At 40.2% G+C, this 26892-nt stretch overlaps 1 protein-coding gene across 3 annotated transcripts in view; it reads right to left on the bottom strand.

The window, feature by feature from the left end:
* LOC112943128 (cohesin subunit SA-2-like) overlaps positions 1-26527 on the bottom strand; it is a 64406-nt gene extending 37879 nt beyond the window's left edge. For 2 of the 3 annotated variants that reach the window (XM_026034245.1, XM_026034247.1), the window contains exons 1-12: positions 26421-26527; positions 21885-21969; positions 21173-21319; positions 20284-20380; positions 19282-19358; positions 17519-17590; positions 14923-15127; positions 13599-13759; positions 11800-11873; positions 11271-11394; positions 6537-6635; positions 4494-4573 (exon numbers count right to left, since the gene is read on the bottom strand). In XM_026034245.1, coding sequence (XP_025890030.1) covers positions 4494-4573; positions 6537-6635; positions 11271-11394; positions 11800-11873; positions 13599-13759; positions 14923-15127; positions 17519-17590; positions 19282-19358; positions 20284-20380; positions 21173-21319; positions 21885-21969; positions 26421-26464 — 1265 coding nt within the window. In that variant the 5' untranslated portion in view covers positions 26465-26527. The remainder of the gene's footprint in view (positions 1-4493; positions 4574-6536; positions 6636-11270; positions 11395-11799; positions 11874-13598; positions 13760-14922; positions 15128-17518; positions 17591-19281; positions 19359-20283; positions 20381-21172; positions 21320-21884; positions 21970-26420) is intronic. The other variant, XM_026034246.1, reaches the window with a different exon arrangement.
* Between the last annotated feature and the right edge of the window lie 365 nt (positions 26528-26892).

A 26892-nucleotide genomic window follows, 5' to 3' on the forward strand; every position in this document is an offset into this window, starting at 1 on the left:
TGATCTCTAGAGGTCCCTTCCAACCTTAAATATTCTGTGAATCTGTGAATTGCCATAGAGATTCACCCAATTCAACCCCCTGCTGAATTATTTGTTACTGGACATCTACAAAGTGTATTAACATGCACTATGTTATTAGCCTCAGTGTATTTTGCCAAATCTGGGTTTCAAGGATCAGTGTAGCCCTTCGTACTTCAAATCAAGAGCTCTTTCCTGGTCCAGGTGAGACTCAGAAGGGCCAGTGATGTTTTTCAAGGGCAAGAGGGAAGAACCTTTACGTGACTTGTGGCTCTTGCGCTGAGCAGGACACTGGGCACTTACAAGCCTCATATTCCTGAGCTTAAGAGTTGGAATGACTCTACTTACCACTGCCAAAGCACTGCAGTGACAGTTCATGTATTTATCAGCTCCACTACATAGCTTAAACATGAAGTCCTCAATGAGTACAATAGATTCAAGTTTTTGGTGAGAGGCAGCTCTTCTAGATTTCAAATTTGGGAGTTTTCTGCTTAAAGCTCAGTTTAATTTCTAGTTACTTTTAAGTGATGTGTTACAGACTGATATTTCCTTCCTTGATGTTATATATTCAAGTCACTCGCAGATTTGTGCCCCTACATGTACAACTTCTAATATCTCCTCATCCACAACTACAGTTACCTAATTAACTTTGCTGCTCTTCTCCAAACTTCTTCAACTCTTTCAGGCAGTTAAGCACACAGAAATGAACAGGGTTGTCTGGTACTAGCCTCACTAAGCTCATTTGCCTCCTCAAACAGCAGCATTTCCTGAAAGTTTCCCTGGTTTCTGTACTTCTCTCTTTCTGTGCATATTTCTCTCTCATTCTTTCTCCCTCTTTATTTCCTTCCTATTCCCTCTCAGATGCTTTGCAACATTAATGCTAACAATTATGCATAATTCAGTAGCATTAATAATTTCTATTATGCTAAACCTCATAGGCTCATTTCAGTTTCAGCATCCCATTGAGCTGGGTAAAAATAGAAATCCACCAGCCAAAGACCTTCACATTCAATTGAGACAACTCACAAGAAACAAAAAAACAGCCCAGCTCGCAGGGTGGGGACACAAACACGGATTTGAACAGAGCAGGTATATGCACAGCAAAGGGGTTTTGAATCAGCACTGCATTTTCTTTGTAATAAATGAAACATATTAAGTGAATTTAATAGGCTACTTTTTCATTGGCATACAGAATAACCAGTGCATATTCCACAGCCTTGGAAAGCAGTGATGGTTTAGAGAGGGTCAAAGCTGTTACTACAGAACATGGAGCACCAGATGCTCCACTGCAGTGGAAGAGTTTCTCCAGGAGGAGCTCTTGTTACTGTACTCACCAAACAGACAATTATGGGAAGGAGCAAAACAGCTGCTGATAACGGTGAATCTTCCCCAAAAGAGTGACAAAGCACATAAGGGACTAATTAAAAAAAAAATGTTACTCTTGCCCTTGCTTCTGGCCAGCACATGAGATTTATTCCAAGATAAGTGACACGTGCTAGAGCTCAGTGCTCATAGCTCTTTCCAGGATTCCAAACCAAATATATGGAGTTTAAGAGATGCACATTCTTACCAGTAGCTCTAAAAATGACAAGCTGGATCTGAAAGATCTTTCATGCTTCAGTAAAAACGTACTTGGGACAACTAGATCATAGCTGCTAAAAACAAAAGTGAGCCAAGACAAAGGTGAGCCACCTGAAGAAAACAGTGCAGTATGACTGAAAGAAGAAAAAAAGAAATGCCATAAAATACACCTAGTCTAGCCACACTAACCCTGAACTTTCTTTTCTTCTGGCATGGCGGTGTTGTGGCCCTGGTGACACATTTAGAGAGGGGGCCAAATCTCTCCCCTTGCTGGAAAAGCACCTTGATGAAGACTGTTATCAAGAACTCTGTATAAGAGCCTGTCTGTAGTGTTTGCATTGTCTTCACACAGGTTTTATAGACTGGTCAGGACTAGTTTTATCAAAGAGAAGACTTGTAGTTGAATTTGTTCATTAAGTCCCCAATTCCCACTTTCATCGTTGCAGTAATTAAGCCAAATCATCAGGGCTCAAAGCAACTAGGGGGAGGGGGAAGAAAAGGGGACCGTGCAGCAGATGAGGAAAAACAAAGAAAAGCAAGTGTTTGCTAGGCCTCTGCACAGCCTCATTAAAACAATTTTTTAAACGTATTCATTTTTCTCAGGAAAACTACATTTTGTGCTGGACAAGTGCTAGTTGGAAAGCATTAGAAAGCACTTACTTTGGAAACCAAACCGCATCTAAGGAAAACAAGGAAAAGAAGAACCCTGGCGGCTGCAGCTCGCGTGAGGGAGCGCGTGGCCCCGCGCGGCGACGGGGCCGCTGAGCAGCCGCGGGGCCAACGCTCGCCCGTCGCGGCGGCCGCCTCTGTGGCTGTGTGGTGCTGCAAGACCCCAACGGGGCAATTCCTTCAGAAAAGCCCATTCCCCCGCGGCCCTCAGGGGCTGTCTTGATCCCCGCTGCAATGGCCTGGGGAAATGTCCCTCAAGGCAAGGGAGTGGGGAGAAAATAGAGGCCAGTCCCTCCACCAGGCTAGGAAGCAGCACTTCGGTATACAAAGGTACTTAAACAGCAACATGAAAAAAACATTGAGTTGRACTGTTTTTACCTCAGCCATTTAGAGCAACCAAGAGGAGCAGCAGGGCCATATTCATTGTCTGTTCCCATGAATAAACAGGCACTACCCTGAAGCGTGGGCTGGCACAGCAGCTTTGAAACAGTTTTAAGAGGGAGAAGGAACACTGGCATTGACTTAGTTTGCAGGTGAGTCCAGCTCTGCCTAATCACTAGGCTGACTCAAAGAAATAAAAGAATAAATAATAATAACAATAAAACCACTTCTATCCTTCTGTCTCCAAATGCAGACAGACGCAGCACTGCGTCGGTCGTGTTTTTCAGCACTCAGGTGGAAGGGTATTTGTTCTTCTATGGAATAAGCAAGAACAGCTTGCTGAAATAGGGCATCAAAAGGTGGGTAAAAAAGCAGGGCTGATACAACTCGTCGACATTTGAATATTAACCAAAGTTATCCCTGTTTTTTTCCAGAATAAGTTTCTGCCTGAACATTCACAGCTTGTTTTTATAAGGACCTCAAGGAAAATCTTTATGAATGCATTCAACCACATTAAACTCCTATATGCACTCTCAGAATTAAGTCCTAATTCAATGGAAGTTAATGTACCTTGGAATTTAATTCACCTTCAAAACAATCAACCTCATCTTAAAACTATTTATCCTCAACATTAACTCAGTTCATACCTTACATCTTCCCACTCAAGTATACATGCTTTTATTTTAAAGAAAAGAGCACATCCAACCCATGGAGGCTTCTCTTGAAATAAACTCCTGAAAAATTATTTTGAAGTGAATTTCCAAGGGCAGATAAATCTTAACTGTCATTTCACAAACTTTATTAGAAATATTTCCCATAGTTTTCAGAGTTCTAGCTCAATATTTATATTACATTATTTGGTTGATTAAGTGGGCAGTAGTTTTAGATTACTTTTGAATACTGGATTAAAAACTTGTGTTACTTCTGGAACACTTCTCAATACATCAGTGGAAAAGCAAATCACAGACAGTTATGAACAACACACCACGCTGTATATGGAGGCATCTGCATCAGCAGAAGTAAATTAAAACAGTGAAATAAAAKGGCACTTATGGAATCCTAAAATCTATTTTGCATTATATTATAAAGAGAGGGACAGAGAATTTATTCCTCCCTTATTTTGGGGGCGAAAAAAAGTCATTTCTAAAATAAACATAATGCTCRTGAATGATCGGAAAGGATTGATACAGTTCTGTAATGTTAGTCTAGCTTCTCCCCACACTTTTAGCTTGCCATTATCCTACTGATCCTATCATTGATGGGCAACTTCCCAGCAAAACAAATTGTCTGTTTTAAACCTTCCACTTCAGCAGAAACAAGATGTCACGTATTCACTCATTTCCTGACAGTTGGTTTTGGGCGTAGCAGCTCCCAGACTCTGCAAAAGAGCCAAGGATCTGGAAGTCCCAATCCTGTCAACAGCTTCAGAGCTGAAGGCTCCCTGCACCACCTGGGGAAGCCAGGATTACGCCAGAGTTCACTGCCCTTCCCCTCCCGCCCCAGGACAACAGGATGGAAGATTCCATGGTAGGAGACTTCCCTAGAGGTTGGGGTGCTCTGTGTGAGAAAAGCCAGAATGAAAATGCTTTGGAATTTCCTCTCGAGGGAAGTAAAAAGATACAACAATGTACTTTTCATACCGAATCTGAGCACAAAGGCTTCATAATGTTGGTGTTTCCCACAGAAAGAAAATGCCATGTTTTGAGCAGCTCTAACTGTAACTTGCATCCTGCTGTGACCAATTGTTTCTCAGCATGTGATTGATTACAGGAAGATTCATCAGGATTGTATCTGGATCTTGTCGCCATTAAACAATACAGTAAATTAAAAAAGAAATTATTTACTGTGACACAAGCATCAAGAGTTTCATGGCTTGAACTGCTACTTCATGGTCCTTGTCCAGAGGCATGGACACAATTCGATCCTAATGGATGTAAAATGACAATAAAAAGATGTAACGTATTGTTCTCAACAAACACATATTTTTCCTACAGCTAGAACATCTACACTAATAGAGCAGAGATTTATTTTTATTTCAACAGCTAGTTCCTAGGAGACATAAGGCAACTTGATTACTATCAAGTAGTTCCCCAGCCCCTGAAAATTAACGGCATGTTAATTTTTTAACTGAATTAATCATGCGGTAATATGATATTTTTATAGATGTAATGTATGCGTTCACAGGAAATCAACTACAGTCTACAAATTAAAAGTGACTGACAACTTGTTTCTAAGATGTTACTACTGGCACTTCAATATGTTAAATGAAGGTAAGGCTTAAATTACAAGCATTACAAAACCACTTTTTCCTATCAGCAATAAAGCATGTATACATACACATTACAGAAGCCAGGGTCTTGCTGGAAAAATAATTAGGGCTTGGGTCATAAAGTACTTCCTGGAACAAGCAGGATTCCTGACCTCCAGAACTCACACTACTGTAATTCAGTACAAACATAAAGTAACTCAGAACACAATGAAAATTTTCTTCTCTTGTGCACCCAAGAGTTCACACTGTCCCCAGCACAGCCTGCATTTTTTTTAAGGCTCATTAAACCTGGAGGCTTACTTGTTTGGGGACTAGCAACCTTCTCACTTAACATGTCATTTTCCAAATCTTTATTTGCACCTTCCTTTTCTTCACAACTGAGCTCCAAAGTGTGGAAAACCACAAATCCCAAGTTTGGCAAACTCAAGGATAACAGGAGAAGACTGTGAAATCAAGCTGGTGGGAAATGGATTAGTGGTTACCTATTTCCATTTCCATTTTCCATTCAGGAAGTGTGATTTTAACTCTGGAAGATTCCAAACCAGTCTATTTTTCTGTGTAGCTGTTTGTGTTCCTTCAGGTTTGGAGGGAAGAAGGGTCCAATAATCTATTTATATAGCATCTTCCACACAGAGAAGTTACTCCCTCAGCCTCTGAATAACAACCCTGCAATTGCCCTGCATCTCACAACAGATTACAGCAACTGTTCTTGGACAGGATTGCTATAAAATGCTTAAAATAGAGGTTGGTTTTAGATAGCCAAGTTTCAATCTGAATAATTTATTCTCCAGACTTCAATATTATTTTATTTCCTGTTCTTTGAGAATGTCATAGCATTTCTGTAACTAGTGACAAGTGCTCTRACAAATTGGCCAGCACTGCCCCTTTGGCAACAAGTGTATGAATGGCCACCGCATGCAGGCATTGATTACACACTGATTCAGAGGGACCGAGATCTCAGCCCCTCCTCTCACAACATTTGGAGCTCTCTTATCCAAACACTGAAGAGGCTCAGCTCCTCTGGAATAAGAACAGCTGATGAAATCATCATCAAGGGCAGGATTAAAAAAAAGGCTGAGTTCTTAAATGAGCGGGATGCTGGAATACGATAAAGGTAGCAAACAGGGTCACTGCGGTCACAGAACAAGGTCTCCAAATTGCAGTCTATCTTTTGACTTGTCATGGCAGGAGATGAAGGATCCTTCTTCAAGATCCCTACTGACACAGTGAATCAAAAAGGAGTCATGTATCCTCAGTCCAACATATATCAGGTGAACCCATTATTGGGACAGTAAAAGAGAAACCTTTGAAGTATCAGATTCTTTCCCATCTGCCAAAGATCCCATAAAAAAACTCTGGCCAGTCTGGATAAATAGTTAGGATGACTGACTAAAGATCATGCTATTACCACTCCGTGCATAAGCCAAAGTAAAAATGAAGTGTCCATATAAACAGAGGGAAGCATCTCTGCAAACCCCCACACAGGCAAGCAAGCTCTTGCTGCCATGCTCTAAACCTTTGTCAGTCAAGAAAATGGGGAGATCAACTCTGATTAAAGCATCACACCCTGTATGTACACTCAGCCTAGATTCAAAACATAGAAATATAATTCATTTACCTTGAATCTGCTAGTAAAGAGATCCATCCTGGAAACAAGTTCTTTTCTGCTATAAATTCCCTGCAGTCCGAGAAGACACTTCAACCGTACTTCAGCTTGCTAAAAGACAAAAAGGAATCTGCTAACAGTAACAAATATCCATCTCATATTATTTACTATAGACTGGCAYTTATACTAAGCAAATAAGAGCTCTATGGGTATGTCTACAACAGGGAGGCCAAATATTGCCTCACCTTCTTTAACAGCACTACCAGTGCCATTATATCTGTGTGCACACACACTGGAAGCCAGGAGGGAGCCAAACTGCAAGGCCTCTAAGTWTGTGTTGGGCTCCCTTGAGAGCCAAAGCAGCTCTCACATATCTCACAACCAATAAACAACAGAATTTTTAAATGCAGGAATTGTGCAATTCAACCTACAAAGATTTACGAAGAGTACAACCAACACTCCGTCCGTGCACCAGGCTCTCCTTGTTTCCTTTCAAGATCTGACTCAGACAGAAGTGAAATATGGATAAGGTCATCAAGAAATTCCAATGAAGAAAATTCTCAGAGAAGAAAAGAGGAATCTCAGGAATACTTTAGCTGATCTTTCTGAATCCCTCTAGATGCAGAGTTAAGATGGCAGGCTTTCTTCCTCCCATTTCTGCTTCTCACTAGAACATTAATCTGCATTTTAAGTATCCTAAGATAGGAAGGGTTGTTTTGAATTTGGCCTAGGTAATTATTTAATTTAGGCCAAATATGCTTATTTCTGCAAGAAGTTACGTCATGCTATTTAGCACTGACACATCACAAGCATCTCAAAAAAGAGCTTTTCCTTTTCCAGTTTCTAAATATCTGAGGTGTACTGCTAAAACCTTCAAAAAAGCTTTAATGTCACTGGGACAGTCATTCGGAGGATCTAACATTAAAGGAATCACTCTGTTCTGAGAACTTATAAAGCCCAGGATATCAGGAGAGACACCTGAGTGAACTGCAGGCTTTGATGCAGCCGCTTCCTATTTCTGGCTTGGTTCTTCCTGCTAACTATAGCAGTAAGGAACATGGAAGAAACCCAAGATGGGAGACCACCTACACCCAGGTTATCCATTACAAGTTCCTGTTCATTTGCTTATGCGGGAAAGCAAACGATGACATCCAACAGGAGGGCGAGAGTAACAATCTTGCATAAGGCAGCAGTTGCTAGATACACAGGAAGATCAACAGGCAATGATGAGCACTGCTCTCTAATCTGTGACCCATATTCCAAGTCGTGCTTGCCTCTYTAAAATTAGGGCCTTGTGCAAGAAATAAACTACTGCCCCCAACTGCAGCTTCTTAGAGGGGCTCTGCAACAAGGAATTCCACTCAGGACAAGTCTAAGGTTACTACTCATCACTGTCTGCTCCCTACGAATGTCAAGGGCAAATTTCTTGTTCAAACTTACATGAACTTAGCACACCAGTGACCTCCAATCCTGACGTGAACTGCCCTCAAAACCTTATTAGCGGTGAATGGGGCCTGCATTTATGCTAAACAACAACAACAAGAAAAGTGTGATGCTTTTGGTAGTTAGCTGGCCATAGGGTCCCCAGAAGATAGTTAAGGATGGTTGTCATTGGCACTTGTCAGCCAGGTGGCATTCAAGCGTAGGCCTGCAGATATAAAGTTGAAGGCATTAAACACCACCTGCCTTCCAACATATTCCCTTTCTACCCAGAAGCTCTCAGCCATAACCCTGTACATGCATAGTTCTTGTAAGTGTAGAGAATGTTATCTCCAGGGTCTTAAAATAATTACTTCTGCTATGAGTATTTCTGGTGCCTTCTTATAGCTCAGCTGAAGTGCCTCTTTCTCAAATGCCTCATCCTTTCCTAGCTTCATCACTGCTTGTAGTTTCTTCATTATTCAAAAATACTTCACGTCCTTCTAAAACCACCTCACTCGTCTTCAACTTATTTTGACAACAATGCAAGCAAATTCAAATATCCTACTCTCTATTCCCCTCACCAAAACTACTACTCTAATCTTGACAAAATATCTGTTTGGTCTTTCAAACCTATCAGATGATGAAGGGAAATTTTGCAAGCAGATCATCAGATGCTCTGAACATACATTCAGTCCCTCAGCTATGTTATCACAGAATCAGAACAGCTGAGGTTGGAAGGGACCTCTAGAGATCATCTAGCTCAAACTCATGCTCTAACAAGGACACCTAGAGCATGTGGTTACAGTGTATTTTGACTCTGAACTGTAAAAGACTAATATGGAAAATCTGCAAGTTGGAGACAACAAAGAGCTTTACGTGGGCTTCACACTTGGGACACTTTTTGAGTCATGAGATTTCAATCTCACCCTCATCTCTGTGAAATAAGAGCGAGACTAYAGATCTTATAGATACAGGTGGGACAAAAGGCTCCTGCTTCCCACAGGATTTGTTCTTTTATTTAACCTAATGAGAAAAGTCAACAACTCGTCTCGAGGTCCCAGACAACACTAGCCTAGTAACTTGTGATGTTACTCTTGATGGGCTCTCTTTTTCGGTTCTTCCAGTTGTTTTCTCCCCAGCACTCCCCTTCCACATCTGCTGCCTGGATCAGCACGGGCTTGACCAAAGCCAAGTACTACTCACTAGCCAGGTAGCCCAACGGAGCACTGGGTAGGTGCCTGGCTCTCACGAAATCACTTGTAAGTGACTGGGTTTATATGGAGCATTGCTTAACTGCATGCAGTTCTGTGACTTAGTATTAAGCACTGCTTGGCATTAAAAAACATACATATTTGTAGCATACAAAACACTTTAAAATATATCAGCCCCCCCCCCAAAAAAAAAAAATTTATATCACTGCTTCACAACTCTTACTAGGCCAAAGAGAGATTTTCATATACAACTTTAAGCACATTAACACAGATTTTGGAATATCCTCTTGCATGTAGGAAATAACCCTTCATAAAAATATAAAATATTTCATATTGGGATAAAGCAAAATGGAAAAAATGGTATCTCAGGGACAAGAACAAATAATTATATTCAAATAAAACTTTGAAGACAAAATGTTAATTTCATACTTTCTTTTCTCTTCTCCAAAGCTTCCCAAATGACTGAACTTAATCTCTGTTTACAATGCTGCAGCTGATCCTGCCCAGATTTTCCCCCCAGTTAGAATACTTTTATGGTTGTTCAACTCTGGGGCCTGACTTATTTGGCAAACGTCTCTACTTTATATTCTGAAAGAAAATTGGCTCTGGGAGCGATCAGCTTCTCGCTGCCTACCCCCATCCGCGTGGAATGGAAATGCTTATTCGGGAGGAGGAGTGGAAAATAGCATTCAGATGTACATAAAAGCCCTGCTGCCCCGTCACTGCCAGCAATGCCCTGCTCTCATCTGGGATTCTTTGGCAACTTAGCGGTGGCTACAAGTCACAGGGCACAGTCAGCACTGCAGCCACCAGCAATGGCCCATACCAGGGCTCCGCCAGACCTGGAATATAGGAGGTTTCTGACCTTATTTCACTCTACTGGCACTTGCAGTGCTTCTGCATAAGCTTTTAAAAAACAAACAACATCCTTTTCAACTCCCAATAAATGACACTGGATGAGATGCATGTATTAATCAGAGACACCAGCTGTTAATTGTCACCATACAGCACTGGGAATGAAAAAAAATGACTTTTTGTTTTCGTAGTTTGAGAAATCTCCCAATTGAAACTAAAAAGCTTTTATGTTCTGTACAGATACTCTTTTTGCAGAGAAACACAACAGTTCTGGTGGATTTGTCACTTCCAAAATAAACTCTAAATGCTACCTTTACAGGAATGCCAGAAAAGARAGAACTAAGAGGCTTTGTGCTCCCTCTCCTGGATGTGTTATAAACTGCCACTCTATTCACAGCACACAAACGTTACCTAAAGAAAGTGAGGATGTGGACGAACTTATACAGCAGCTAGCTACGTTTTAAAAGCTGGACTGCAGAAGTAGAGCATGCAAATTCCAGAGATTAGATATTGATGGTAAATAGTGCTCTCTCCCTACCATACATCATGCATTTTAAAAACATGAGAAATATCATATTGCAGAGTTAACTTTTCCTAAGACTGAATCTGTACTTGAAAATAAAAACAAAATTACTAAAATAAAAAGAGAAAACTCTCTGGAAAATGACTGAAATTTAAAAATTGTTTCAAAGAGAGAAATAATTAAGGAAAAACCTTAACTATAACAGCATGATTTTTAAAAACTTTCTGAAAAAAAAACTATATCCATTTAATTCTAAATGAGGAATATGATATTTCAGAGTACTTTGCTATTGGTAACATTTATCTGTGATCTTTAAAAAATAAAGTAAAAAAATAYATTCAACAAGACTTAATGCAGTATTGCAGCCACCTTTTAACGCTGCATGTACTCAAAGGATATAGTTCTTGTTGCAATTTAGTAAGAATAGTTTCCAATTCAATCCCTGTGGTATTCAACTGGCATGAAGGCAATGAAAGGCATGAAAAGGCATGAAAAAAATACATGCCAAAGGAAACACACTCAATACATTGCTACAGAGCTCATAAAAGTGTTTTCTGTTATTTAATGATAGGATAGCTTTAAAATTAGAACCTGAAATGGGCTGGAAAGGAGATTTTTCAACTATCAGAATACTTTTAAACATTCACTCTTAAGAATCCTAAAATTTAAATTCCTAAAAAGAAGAGTTTTCCTTCAACTGCCCCCATAAAGAGGCAAGAAAAATCCAAACTTTACCTTATCATAGAGCATCCATCCAACATATTTTAAGTAACTATCGTTTAAAAAGGCATCTGGGTATGTGTTCATCCAGCTGCCAATTTCTTCAATGCAAGTGGCCCGAATCTCAGGGATCACATCACTGAAATTATAAAACTGTGTATTAGTACCTTAAAACTGTTTAATGAGTTGCAATATTTTTATTTTCTGGAACTGCAAAGGTATATACAATCCCTAATATTTAAAATATCTTCATATTAATACATTAAGTTAGTCTTTAATCCTCTGCTTTTAGTTACAAATGTTTCATACTGTAATTATTTTGAATTTCTGACCACTTTCTAATAATATTAAACAGGAAAAACTTAAAAGTTTTAAACAGAGGCCTCTTTCTAAGCCCAAATTCTCTAAGAATAATCACTGCTACATGTTCACCCTCACTGTGTCACTGACTCCAAGATGTTTGATTTCATTCTGGTCTCTGGGCATTCTAAGCAAAAATTGCTTGGGAAAACAGATACATATCACAGCTTTCTTTTATTCTTACCGGTAACGGTTTAAAAATGTCCCTTTGAAAATAGCATTCATCATGTTCTGTATGTCCAGGAGTTTCTGCTCATACTGAAATACAAAGAGAAGTTAATATTAATGTTGTTCCCACAAATTTGCTTCACAGGAGAAAGTTGCACAAGACGATTGGATGCAAATCCCACCAAAAAAATGATACCAGCACAAAATGAGTGACCTGTAGCTACAGTMGGAATAGTTTTTTTTATAGCTATGACCTGATCAAAGGTTATCAGATACTAACTACACATCTGGCACGTTGGAAGGAGTGAGTTTGTCAATACACAAGTAGAGCACAGCTATTAAGTGATCCTCAGAGGTCAGCAGAGCAGGGCTTACACTTGCTGTTCATACATCATTACCTCAGCCATCAAACTAGAAAAATTTCTTACGGTTAAGGGCCAATCTCTGGGAGGTTATAAAGAGTTGCCTGGCTGAGCAGAGAAGAAATACAGGCCGCTTCTGAGCTTGGGATGATTCTAACCATTCACACATAGACAATGAATCTATCCTGCCTTCTACTTCATTGATTTCGTTCAAAGAAATACAATTGAAGACTTAACATTTTGGCTTACAGTTTGCATAAATATAGGCAGAACTGGAGTCACACAATTTCAAGCTAATACTGCAAGTAAATGTTTGCAAATTTGTATCCATGCAGAGATGAAGGGCTAATGATGCCAATCTAGAGAGAAAATTAGTAGGACAGACTACTCAAGTTAATAACGAGGTCAGTTACCACCTTAGTCATTTTTGTAAGTCTGGTCAGACAGAACTGCTCTAAAGCACGACTTAAACAGATTTAAGGAAAAAAAATGGGAACATAAGGGATAAAGGGATAAAAAGGTCTTGTGTGTAAACGGCTCTGCTCAGTATGCTTGTCTGGTCATGCCTTGCACCAGATCAATGCCCAGTCTGTTCCATCTTCTTATTAAAATCCATTTCTAGCTACTTTCCAGAGCAAGGGAGCACCTACTACTTYTGCATCTGTGCATATGGAGTTAGTTCTAAGTGCCAACAACCCACATCAGGTCACAAGCCACAGGAGCCTGTGCCTGCAGTGACAGCGCCTGCAGAGGGTGTGAGGGTGCAAGCCATCAYGTGCTCACTAGTCACCAGCAGCCAGCCAGACTAGCCCACCAGTAACTTAGCGGGCCTGGAAGACAGGCCTGTGTGTGTGTAAGTGTATTGCTAAGGGTGGGCACAYGGGAAGCTACTGGAGGAACCAAGGGAGTCCCAGGCAGTCGCCCAAAACATCTGGTCTTTCTCACMCCCCTGGTCTGGGGGTCTATCTGGAGATCTGCTGGAAGGTGTACAGCTGTCTGTCTGGATCCACAAGGATCCAGGAGCACACGCTGGATGGCCTAGGACATCTGTCTGAGGCTCCACAGAATCCATTTGTGCCTGCTCGTGTGTGTGCCGGTGTGAGGAGCCAGCAGCCAGAGCGGGGCTGCGACATTAGGGCTCTCATACTCAAGCACCAGCAGCCAGAGAGACTGGGGATCCAGGGGCCAGCAGCCTATCCCAACCAGCCAAGAGGGGAACAGGATGAGGCCACTGGTGCTGGTTGTGTTTGAGGGCTGACTGCTTCTCCCTGTGTTGGTCTGTGCAACTGGCCATATGGACATATTGCTGCCTGTAACAAGTGCAAACGTATGTAAGTATTTGTGCGAGTGCCTCCTGGAATACGTGCTCAGTCTTGCTACAGATGGAACCTGGGGGCACGGAGCTGGGGCTGCCTTGCCCCTACTCAGCTACCGGATTTTGGAATCCCCTAACCTGCCTAACCTCTTTTCTTCTTCTCTGTAGCTGGTCAAGCCTGCAGCTGGTCTTCTTGCCACTTATCCTGTTCTTCTCCACCTCATACAGTCTTTGAGCATTATGCTTGTTGACATCAAGGTTCAGATGTACGCTTACAACTGCTGTCAGAAGCTTCATTGCTGAAAAATAAACAAAACCAATTTTACTGTTTAGCTTGGACATACAAAGCATAAATATTCACCACTTTAYTACAAAAAGGACATAGTTACCCAAACCCAGTTTATTATTCTAAATGCAAACAACACTATATTACAGCAATTTGTTTCAAAATATAATGTTTATTTTAAAGGCAGAGAGTGATCTGAAGGGCAAATTTATTCATATTACTACTGATCTACAACTTTTGCTTAGAGCAAGAGAAGTAAATCACTGAGCAACTCTCTTCTAAGTTTATGTAATTTAGATTTTTCTGCAGAAGATTCTAGAGCTGTGGAACAGGTGAGTTGCAGTTACAAAACAAAAAAAAACCAAAACAAAAAAAAAAAGAAGAGAGGGAGGAAGGGAGAAAGGAAGGGAGAGCAGGGAGAAATTGTCTCATCTTTCTTTCACTTGAACTGACCAAATTCAAGAATCCAAAGTGATACTTTGATGATTCAAGTGACCGAAGAATTACTAGATGTTGATTCATATAGACTCCAAGAGCTTTTTTTAAGTTTTTAAAGTAAACAGTGCACTTCAGTGCTGTTCACATGGCAGTGAGGGAACTTACAGGCTTTAAAAAAGTCACTTTAATATCATCATGTGCATCAAATAAAAACACTTTACGAGCACTGTTCTTTTTGGCACATGTACCAGACTAACAACAGCTCTCCAAAAGAAGGTTTCATTAGTGAAGTACTTAATGTAACCTCTTTGCATTATGGAGGAGAATTAATGAAAGAGGAAACTCACTGTAAAAAAAATCAGTTACTGCTAACATATCAGAATACAGCATAACTCTAAAATTATCTAAGCCATTAAAGATATCACTAAATATCAAAATAATATAGGCAACTGCATTTGAACTTTCTACAGAAGTCTGGTGTACTGAGCTCCATTAGAACTTCAAACATCCTCCTTTACATTAGCCATTGGTCTAGATCTACCATGTCTAAATCTTCCAAATTCCATTAAGGTAGATGTGAGACAAATTATATTACATTGCATACATTAGCAGCAAAGTGTGGTCAATGCCTATGAGAACAATCATTCCAGAAAAAGGAAACTTTACAGTTCTGAGAATTTCGTTAGCATAAAAGTGAATAAAACCAATGGTCTATGGCAGTTACGTGAGTTGTTCTACCTGCCAACGTGCTTGTGTGCCTAAATGCTCTGACCATAGAGTCTGCTAGGCCTGTAAGCAGCGAGATGACGGTATCCATCAAGTAGCTGTCATATAGGATGCTGTACTGGCACTGCTGGACAAGCACTGCAATGAATTCACAGAAGTTGGCTTTGAACTTCTTCCAATAGGGTCCCGTTCTGATAAGTGGGTAGTCTTCATTGTCCTACACAAGAACAAAAAGAATGAAGAGCAAAAAACATCAGTTTTCTTTGTATACACTATATACATATCTCCCACTTCACTTCTCAGGGAGTTTTGCTGAAAATTATTTTCATTTCATATCCCCAGTAACTTTTTTCATAATTATTACTGCAAGGTAAGGACATGCAACAAACTTGCAGGCATGCATGCAGATGAAGTAGCTCCATTAGAGCTGCTCTGTTATGACAGCTCCCCTGAGAGCAACAGATGTGAGGTAGATGCAAAGGGAACCACGGGAGAACATTTTTTTCAGGCTGCAGTACCATAAATACCTTTCACTGGCAAAAGTCACCAGCAAACCTGGCCTCTTCCACTTCCTCATAGGTGGTGACTTCCTCCCCACTGCCCCTCTTGTTCCTGCAGCAGTAATTAATCAGGAGCTGATACGATTCCAAAAACTGTTATTTCAGTTTCAGAAAAGCCAAACTGCTTTTCAGCTGGATCAACCCCCTAAGCTAGTTCTATATGYGACCACATAAACGTCCCTGATCCAAGAGGGTAGAGACCAGGGAAGTGAAAACAGCCTGTGGTGTGGGGTGAGATAAGATTGTTCTCYCAGCAGCACTGCCAGCTTAGCATGCTTATCAGGCTACGGCTTCAAACAAATACGGTGCCGCTCACCTACASAACTAACACCTCAGCCTCTGGAAACCTCCACAGAAACAGGAAGCAGGCAACACCTCCCACCTTAGGCACAAACTGAGCTATGGTAAGGCCTCTAGAGTGCTCACAGTACATTTGGTACTGCCARGAAGAGGACAGAAAGATGGGAGTCCAAATGACTTCCCTGAAAAAAAATGATAAGTGTCGTGTRAAGAGCACTGAAAAGACTTCCCAAAACTCCAGCCTCTGACCACATGGATATTTCATTTGTGCCTCACAGACACTTAGAGCTAATGAAAGATAAGGCAACATAATTAATCCCAGGGATGACTCTGAATATTCTTTGCATCCCGCTAGTTTCCAAGTATTAATGGAGCCAGGGAATTCCAAAATGCCACTCGCTATGGAAAGGGGCATCCAAAGGCAGGACGTTACACAGCTGGTCAGCTGCATTATTCGGTCAAACACCTTCTCAGAGGAATTCTAAAGGGCAGCTTCACATCCAGAATCTCAAGCACATCTTAAGTGCACTTTATGCTTTCGTTCTTATAACTTGGTCTCCAAAGCACAAGGCTTCCTCCTTTCTTGAAGAACAAACCAAACGTGTTGCAGACAGATCTCAGGGATGCCCGCAACCCAAAGCACATCAYGAATTTTGGAACTGATGCATTCCTGGTCACACTGCAAGAATCCGTTCAGGGCCTAATAGCAGCAAGTGCCAAGAACAAATGGGAAGCCTCCTAGCAGGCCTTATCCAGTGCTGGTTGATCAAGAGACAGACAGAACAGAGAACCTTTGCAACATCAAGAAATACCTACTTTTTCTCAGTAGCTTACTCCTCAATTTGCAAAGCAGCATAAATGTAGGAAGATACCCTACTTTCRAAAGGCATTCCTCTTGTCCATGCATATCATATTGGGATATCATATAATAGTGTCAGTATATTCTAAATRGGCCCACAGCACAAGAGGGCGTACAGCCTAAGCTTCCGTACCTGACCTGAGAATGCCGCATAATCCCTCAACAGTCAGTAGCCAAGAGCTGCTCTGCTTCCAGAAACGGTATCATATTGGGAGCTTAACAGGGGTTYTTCCAGAGAACTATTCTATTTCACCCCAGGGAGGCTCCTGCTTCAAATCATGCTAAAAATATTCATTTCTTCTGGAGGCTAGGGAGACTGAAATGCCAACAAGGATTTGAGACAAATACTCTACAGTGCTGCAGCTGATATATGAAAAGAGGCATTGCAGAAAAAAACATATTTCTTCTTAAAATACACTTCCAATCCAAAAATTGTTTGCAAAAGAATATTTTGATGCAAAAAGCTTTTGAACAAAATTGTCTACCAAAAGCTGAGCAGGAGTGCACATACCTTTGCGTGCACACGTGTGCATGGGGAGCTTGCTGGAAGGGCAGTGAAAGCCTCTCGAACACCACTGCAACCTGCCACACACCATCCCATCTACTACTTAAAACACCATAAGAGCAATTTACCTCATCCGGTTCAGTGGCACCTCCCTTAAAAATCAATAACCAGAAATGGGCACTCCCAAAGCACGAGCAAGTTTATTCCAAACCAGAAGCCTAAAGCAGACTGGGTAAAACAGACCTCAAAAGTGACTCGTTATCTGCACTGACAAACAAGGAGTTTAAAGTCCCTAGTTCTGACACATACACCGACATGGAAGACAACTGCAGTTGTAGAAAGCTCTACACTACAGTCACAGAGATCTACAGGAGAGGTTTTTACCATGTCCACTGGCCAAGTAACTGTCAGAATCCAAGGATAGGCCATGAATTTCTTGTATTGCAACCCGGTTTCCTGTAACAAATGAGAGAAAGTTGTAAAAGCTTTTTGATTAAACTGCCTATTCAACTCAAAGATAAAAATAGCAGATATTATGCATTGTATTTAAAAAACTTATGACAATTTATATTACACATGCTTCATGCATTTCATCACATTAAACAAAACCTAATCCTTTCTCATCTAGTTTATATTTATAACCTGTAAGTGCATGAGTAGATGAAAAATTGTACTTTTACATAAAACCTAAGTTCTCTTGATACAACTAAGAGACAACCTGTGTTTAAAATTTAAGGACAAACATATGCAATGTATGGTCCTCAATTAACRCTAAGAGATACCTCGCCCCAAGAAGTCTAAGCCTATATTTCTCTCCAACACTTGCTAACTATGTACTGTCAAGCAGTCGAACACCAGAAAACCGTTTGAGCTTTTCAAATAGAGAGGAATGCTTTCAGAACAGGCATGAATTGATACAGAGAAATTTCCTCAAATCTGAAATCACTCCAAAACTAAAACATGAAATCTATAATATTTCATTAGTCTTAGTAAAGTAYTACAAGTATTTCTATCCTCATCTGCATGGTTGCACCTTAAATTTCTCYCTTCATTGCTACACATTTCATCAAAACAACAAGAGATGAAAGGAAACCTATGAAATAATACAGAATACTGAAAGAAATAAAACACCATACACAGGAAGCAAAGCAGAGGAGAGAAACAGAAGAAGAAAGGCAGAAGACAAAAATCAGTGGTCTAAAGGTAAGGCTACTTCTCCACTCAGATGTATGAGGCTCACAAAGGAAATAAATAAATGACAATATAAAGACAATTTTCTGCTTCTGATGTCAACATATATTTTCTCACTAACATCAAAGAGAATTTAGAGAGTATGCATGGGGTAAACACACACAGTGTTGCAATTACTAGTTAAACAGCAGCAGTTAAATCACAGGATCAAGACTGAACCTTGATTTTTCCAATTCTCTGAATGCTAGAAACAGACAATGTAAATGAAAAGGGAAGATCAGCAAACAAAGCAAGTATGTATCTGGTAATGGTCTCCACCTTCATTTAATAGTACTTTTAGTATTATTATAATTCGTTTTCAAAAAATATTGTAGTAGTCATAATAGTCCTGTACAGTAATACTTCCCAAGCAGTTTTCACTGTCATGCTTCCATCATATCTAYTAAAAACATGACATGAGAACCGTTTGCGAAAAGAAATTGAAACACAAAGAAGAAACAATTTATTTTAAAATAACAAACTACTCTCATCCTCTTTCTACTATTTAAAAGGTTAAACCTATACAYTTCACGAACATTGAGGTTAGCAAGCATTCTACCTCCACAACCAGTGAAGAATCAAATTCAGTGTTTAGATTGAGTTCAACATTTTAGACATGAACAAAAAACTCACTCCAAAGAAAGCTACTGTATGTTTGCAAGCATATTCTATGCAACTACATATGTATCCTATATGAAAGACTGCAGTTAAACAGCCCTAAAAAAACTCTGTAAACAAGAGTAGCTTAGAAAATTTTTTATGTTGCTGCTAACAGGTCTTTACAATCTGAAATTTCTCTTGTGGAAAACAGAATTATTTTTTTAAAGGAAGTGGGACACAGCTTTCAACAAASAGCAAAAACTCTGCCAAGGTGGCTATAAAGTAGAGCATCTCCTTTATGTCAAAACTGTGCCTACCTCATCAAAAGTCTCTGTCATTTTTTGCATGACATCCTTCTTGTGCAAACTTTGAAACATCTCCGCTGTTACCATGCCTAGAAAAGCAACATTGTAAATAGAAGAATTATTGGCAATCATATTACATTAAGTCCAAATTGTGGTAAATTCAGAAAGGGGGACTTAGGCTGTTTTATCTGTGTTTGCAGTGAAACAGAGTGACTTAAATAGATTTATAGAAAATATTGATGAAAATATTGATATATTTATAGAAAATATTGATGACCCAAAACTGAAATTCTCATTAGAGAAACTTGTCCCATGCTGTCTAGCAGTATTTTCTTTGACCATTCAATTTACTTCAAGTATTTACTAAAATTCAACCCACTTTTAAGTCCGAGACACCAAGACACTTCGTATGATAAGACATATTAACCAAAATGCTGGATGACATGTAAAAGAGGAACATTCTAGCTGCTAAAATACACTCAGAAGCTGCAGCTAAATAGAACAGTCTTCTTAAATACTCATTTCCCATCCTGAAGCTTTTAGCTAACAAATGATCCCCAGAAGTCACCGTGCCTCAAGAAATGTTCAGACAACTTCACAAACCTTCAATTATTCTTCTAGACACCAAAACACAGGGCTTAACCTGATAGTTACTCATTTTCAAACAAACATTTGAAAAAAACAAATGATACTAGAAAATTACAAAATAAATGACAACTGAAATATCGGATTTTAATAAGAACTTCTACTTTAACTAGAATTTCCTAAGTGGGGATTCTGCAAAGGGATGTGAGCTGCCACTTCAGAAACCTGACCTTGTAAACCACCTTGAAGAATTTAGTTGATAACATTCTCTGCTATTAGTSCTGACCCATTTGGAGTTTGTCTTAAGCAAGCAGTCCAGATTCTAAGTACAGAATTTACTGAGGAAAAAAACAGTTTTAGAAAGTGTAATTCAGATGACTCTCACCTGCTCCACAGGCAAAGCAAAGGACTAGTAAGCAGGTGAATTACCTTGACAGCCTGAGCACTGGATGAAGAAGTTGATCAAATCTAGAAGTGCCACATTCCGATCTTGTTTATAAGCYTCCACCCAGTCGTCTACTACGGACTAGAAAACATTAAAGAAAYTCAGTAGTCAGAAGCTGATCCCTAATACAGATATACTAGAACTAACATTATTCTGGCTTCATTCAATTATAAAAATCAGAGAAAATTCCACATCATTTTGTTCCATTTCTAAGGGTGCAGTTAAAAATCTCCACATTTCATTTTCTAGGGCAGTCCAGGCTGAACGTGGCACGGAGCCTGCTGGGACAAACCACCCAGCCTTCAGCTCACTTTTGCTGCCATGTGGGTCTGTGGAATTTCAGCAGAAGGAGGCTGCTCTCAGCTCCTGACCTTCTGAGTGCTTCATAGCATGCCTCACACAGCAGAAGCAGGGCCCTTCTGGGACCCTTGCTGAAGCTAATACATCCATAGCATAACAGATTGCATTGGAATAGGGATAAAGGAAAACTGCCAAAAGGATGTATAAAGGCAGGCTCTTAAATAAATGGCCTTATTTTCAGAACCCTAAGCAATTAAAATTTTCTGCTGATGAACATTTTTAAAATAAGTATGTTTAGACATTGCTTTAGGAAGACTGATTTAGGTACATACTTTTCTCTTCTTAAAAACCTCATGGATACTTTTCTGCTAATTTCTCAAGGATAAATTTTGAAGGATCTTTATCTTCCAAAGTTATTCAAAGATAACTTTCGAAGAATCACAGTCATAACCTCTTTCCAATCATTTTTTTTCCCATTAAAAAAGTGCTCCAGCGAACAAATAATTTAAATCACCACTTTTAAATCAATCTTCCCTCCCATTAACTCCTCCCCAAATGCACAGCTGGAAATACCTGCATGGCCTGTTTCCCCATGCTAACCACTTCAAACAACGTAACTGCTTCAACCACTTCTCCATTCTGCAAACGGCTCACTCTTCTGCTACTGGAAGAATTTCTCCTTATGTTTTCACACTGCTCGCGGACCTTCCGTTTCTCTCTCTGAGATAAGGCAAGTAAAGAAAGCATGTGAGAGAACATGAAACATGTAAATACTCACYGGTATACAAATTACCTCTTTATAGCACATTTATGCTAGTTTCATTTCAGCGGCAAAGCCATATCAAACATGATTGTACCAGAGGGTAGATATCAAGGAAGGAATTTACCACTTTGAAATTTTCTTTGCACGGATATGTAAAGGTAGGAATTTATTGCTGGAAAGAAGCTGCTGAGCACTGTAYTACCTGGAAGGCACTTTTCAACAGCAGTTGTAACTTCTGAAGGGTGGAGAGCAAGCCCAGCTCTTGAACATCTGTTAACTCACAGGCCAAGCACACAGCCTGCCAACTAGCAGCAGCTGCACAAAACAGGCAACTAAGGAAGAGCATACAGTGAAATGAACCAATGGTTCAAAATCCCTCACTGAGGTTCTGATCCCAACACAATTTGGCAGTTTAACGGTAGCCAGCAATTAGGGCCCTGTTGTCATTGTTTTATGCAAGGCTCAATTTCATAACAACTGAATGAGACAGAAAATAAATTCCATTTTGAAAAGGTAACTCACTGGTGTTTTCAGGTTGCCGTTTCTCAAACAGCTGCCATTCTGCACAGCAGACTCGGGCACAGTCTCATCATGCACAGCATTCTCTCTGAAGCGTAACAAACAGATGTTGAGTGGGATAGCTGGATAGATGTTGAATGGGATAACAATAAAGAAATATACACAAAAAAAAATACATATGAATTGTAACATTCTTATATACATTGGTTTGGGAAGGTTTCTTTTTTTTTGGTGCCAAGAAACTAAACAGCTAACTACTAAAGCACAATCAAAATCTGGAGCCTTACTCAAACTGTTTTTTTTTCCTGAAAGATTTCACAGATAATTAGAAAACTACTGAAATTCTACTAGAGACATCAATCAAGTAGCAGGTAAGTAAATGAAACAGCTGACATCTACTTAAGGCAGCCTATAACAGTTTTATATCCTCTATAGATAATAGAGTTCTAAATCAACTTTGTGGATCTTCTACACAAAATGTGAGGACAACATTTGATGGGTCTAYGACTCAAAAGGTAAGGAAGAAACGGCTTTATTTTCCCTATAAATCATACTGTGGAAAAAAAGATACATAAGATATTTCATTTGCAAAATTGTCTCTAATATAATAGAGAAWTTTTTTACAAAGATGTTCCTTTAGGAGAGTTGAAACTACATTACTTATTTGCAAAGAAATCATGCTATTTTTCAGTATTTCCCAGTGCCATCAATATGCTTTGCCAAAAGTCATCTCTGAGTAGATGAGCTGGGTCCCACTTGAGCAGTAGGTCCAGTACGGACAGCTGGCCGTTATGGCCTTCTTTTAAACTGTAGTGGCCAGGCCACGAAACCAGTTGGCTTCTGCTRTAAGAAGGCACAAAAACAAGGTAAAGAGTCTGTGGTTAGTTTTTCATAGCAGGAGCTCTGAAAAGTGTACTTTGTAGAGTGTTCTAAATCAAGTGATCACTTTATGAAGAACAAAGTAAAGCATCCCACTTTCAGATACAGTCAACTCTACAAAATCGCATATTCACATGAAAATTAACTGCGCTGAGTGCAGATCCAGGATGAGTCCAGCTAAGTTTAATGACTGCCAGATAAATTCTGTTCTTCCCAAGCACTTCCGTCAGACACTGCCTCTGCAAAGCAAATTCTGAGCCTGCACAACAAAATCTGCAGGACCAAGGTCTTGATATTATTTCATTGGTGAGAGCACATAGATGTTTTTCCATACAAACATTTCCCGTTTATATCTTGAATCTACTGGGACACTCACCATACGCAAATGACATGGAATTAGATTCCCAGAGAGGCATATGCTACTATACAGTTTCTACAAAAATAAGTCACATTTCTTGCTTAATGTCCTTAAAAAGTAGCATTAAATTTAGCAAACCTCTTCAAAGAAGAGTTCAAAGGATACCATAGTGTCTGAAGCTACGAAAGCAGCTATTAGTTCATTAGAATTAGTTTGTTTCATTAGAATAAACTAATCTTTGCATGTGGTGTTTGGACTTCTACACATGATGTAAAAGAGGAGGTGAACTGTAGTTTACAGCYAAGTCAGAATGCTGCAACTGTTGACTTAAGTTTACAAAATATTGATTTCAAATTGCGAATCACTGAGATTAAGTAAGTAAAGCACTTTCTATTTCAAAAGAATGGGTAACAAAACAAGACCCATACATACTGCTTTCCTGATGCAGTCTTTTCCTAGACTCTTCCACAGATCACAAACAGAATCCTAAAGCATTTGCCAAGGARCTGCTTCTCCTCTGCAAGCAAATCCTTTCACTCTAGACTTCAGAGGACTGCAACATCATGGGCGTAACGTCTTCTTACCTGTGTTGTTTTACTAAAACAATCGCTCAGGTGCCAAGCAGTATTTCACTATGTCTCCTGGTTTTGCATTATACTTTAATGCCCAATAGACTCTCACAGTTCCTTCTTCAATTGTTTCTAGGTGCTACATGGCAACTTGCTACACCCCGTAATCAAAACACATGCGTTCCATTGCAGCAACCGCTGGATCCAAATTGGATTAAAATATTTAAATGATGAAAAAAAATCAAAATTACTGTAAGACAGTTCAGTCAAGCACTTGCCTAAACATGTAATGTTTCCTTGTCTAGAATATAGCTGCTTGAAGCTTTACCTCAAGCAGCTCTTTCCCAAGAAAATCCTGGAGGTGCTAGAGCTGATATGCAAGCAAGTTGCATGTTAGAAAAGCACTTTGAATTAATGGCACTTCAGATGTCACATTACTTATTTTGTCAACTCATGCCAGCTGAAATGTGCTGCAGCGAAAGGGGCCCAGCAAGTTAGTGAATGCAGGTTGTACAGAACAGCAAGCGTATGTAGCCTATACGAACCCACAACWATGAGAAAGAGTCTAGCGACCTATGACCTCCCCATGTTGATCCAACAATGCCAAATAAATTACACGCCTTATGCAAATCATTGGGTTAGCTTTCACACAGGTACTAAGCATCTCTGTCAAACGCAATGCAAAAGTAACTAGACACTAAGCAAATAATAAAAATCCATTTAGTCACTTGGCTATCAAGACACCACTACACATAGCAACAGCCACAGGAAGCACCATGCTCCAGCAGTCAATCTGCACCAAACACCACACCAAAGACAACACAGTTGGGAAGATCGAGGCCTCTACCTATTTAAAAATATTTTAAAAGATCCCTCATCATGACCCAGTAACAGATAAAATTGCATCAGAGAAAAAAGATAGTATCTATCAAAGAGCCATGTTGGCTTGACAACACTTCGAAAAAAAAATAGTTATGAACAATAAAGTTATGAACTTAATTCTTCTGAACTTCATAATAAAGTTGTCTACATTTTAGATATTTTTTACTTCCCAAATTTTCAGGCTTCTTTTGCATTTCTTAAAAAGCCATTAAAACTTGTTTGTTCTTATTTAATTTCTTTAGAGAGGACTATAAAACAAACACACACATTGAATGTGGAAATACTTTATTTATAGTGGTGTTTTTTAAATCTAGATACTATAAATATTCAAGCTTAAAATAAAAAAATTAAATATGTGACTACTCAGTAAGGCTGTTCATAAAGCAGATGCTTAACCACTTGTGGGAACCAGACCAGAGATTAGAAATTGGCCCCCATGGAGCCACTTGAAATTCAATTAGATATTTTCATGGGCTTTTTATCTGCACAGCTGAGATTCTGTTGAAGTAATTGTAAACAGAATTCACATCTCTTCATCTCTCACCTTCTGGAGCAAAACAGGAACTACCAGAGGTAGGGATGGCACATGGTTACTTCTGCACTGGTCCTTAAGCATAATTCCATGTAACATCCTTCCAAGAATATCAGTGCAGCAGGGGCTGTGGCACATTTTCAAGTATCCATTTTTTTCCCCCTCCTCTTAGCYTATACCATATGAAGCATGTTGGCAAATCTAAATCCACTGTCTGGTGCACTGTTAAGAATTAATTCCCAGGCATTTACCTTCTTTCTACCAGGAAGCAATAAAGATGTAGAAGGAGAATTCCTGTCCCATCTCATAATAATTCTGACCTTCAGACTATGCTACCTGTGGCTCACGGGCGTTYTACTTTGCACTTCTGTCACAATACAGCCCTTTCAAAAGCATTCGAAGGATATCTATAAAACACGTGAAGCCGAAAGGAAGCAAAATCCTCCTCCAGTCCCAAAACAATACTCTTTTCAACATTTCTGCGTTCAATTTTCTCATCTTCGTAAACATTTGGAGCACATTTAGCACCTCACATTTGAAAAGAAAGCTACTTCTGTAACTTAAAGAGAATAATGCATCCCTTCAGTTGTGTAAAAGGGACAATTAACCTATGCTGCTGAAAGACTCCCACTTACAGGGTCTTGAATTAGAAACTGCCATGCAACTGCTTCACTTTTTAGTAGCAACATAAAAGCTCAGCTAAACWATTCCCACGTACCTTCCTGGCACTTGATTCTAGACAAGTGTCTAAATGTATTAACATTACCATTTACCTTATTTATACTTGTTATTTCTACTTCCAAATACATTCCGTTAACAATGATACAAATCCATCTAGTTTATAAATCACATCAACTAATGACTGAAAGCATACGCTATATTCCTGACCATGGCAGTTTAAAATGAGAGGAGATGGGAATCAGTTCTCCCTGCTGTGGTGTGACAAGCAGCATGGATTGCCCCTGTCAGTGCCAACAGGGAGACTAGGCATCAGTTGGCACTTTGCTCTCTCAGTACCTACATTCACCTACTTTCAAAGTAGGTCCCTCGTACTCTACTAAGGCACTGAAGAGCTTGCAAGATGAGCTTGTGAATCAGCATAAAACAGTACATTGAGAAGACAATAAACTACACTCAACGGGCAATAACAAACAGACCTTAGCATCAACATATAGAACACAGCAGCATCCCTTTGCCCCCTCCTTCCCACCCAGTATGGCACATTGCAGAACACAGCGTTGCAGCACACAAACTGTGAAGGGAGAGCGCCCCAATTTACCAACACCTCTCCCGAGCACCCGTGCCGGGGCCTGCCTTACTTGTGAGCGGGGAGCGCGCCGGCCGGGCTGGGCTCCGCTATCATCTCCACCGCATTCCCTCAGCGGCATCCAGGGAAGCCCCACGCCGCCTTCCTTCGGAGCAACCTTGGCCACGAGCGCGGGGGATCTCGAGGGCGAGGAGGGCAGACGCAGCGCCACCGCTTCGGAGGCGCTTCTGGTGGAAAGGGCAGCAAAACACTGCTCAGGAAAGGAAAAAAGGAAAGAGTTAATTCCAGACATCTCGCCTTAAAATAAACAAATAAAAACAGGCTTTAGCAGAAAAATGCACGCACGGCAGGCTGGAGGCACGGCGGCTGCACCTGGAGGCGCCCCGGACGCAGCCCCCTGCCAAGGCGGCCGCTGTCAGCGGGGAGGCCCCGCCGCGCTCCGCTCCGCGCCGCTCCGCCGCGTTCCGCCCCGGCGCTGATCCCGCCGCCGCCGACCTCCGCCTCCTCCTCCGCCTCCTCCTCCT

The sequence above is a fragment of the Nothoprocta perdicaria genome, unplaced genomic scaffold (genome assembly GCF_003342845.1).
Source record: "Nothoprocta perdicaria isolate Ctin4 unplaced genomic scaffold, notPer1 scaffold_140, whole genome shotgun sequence".
NCBI lineage: Eukaryota > Metazoa > Chordata > Aves > Tinamiformes > Tinamidae > Nothoprocta > Nothoprocta perdicaria.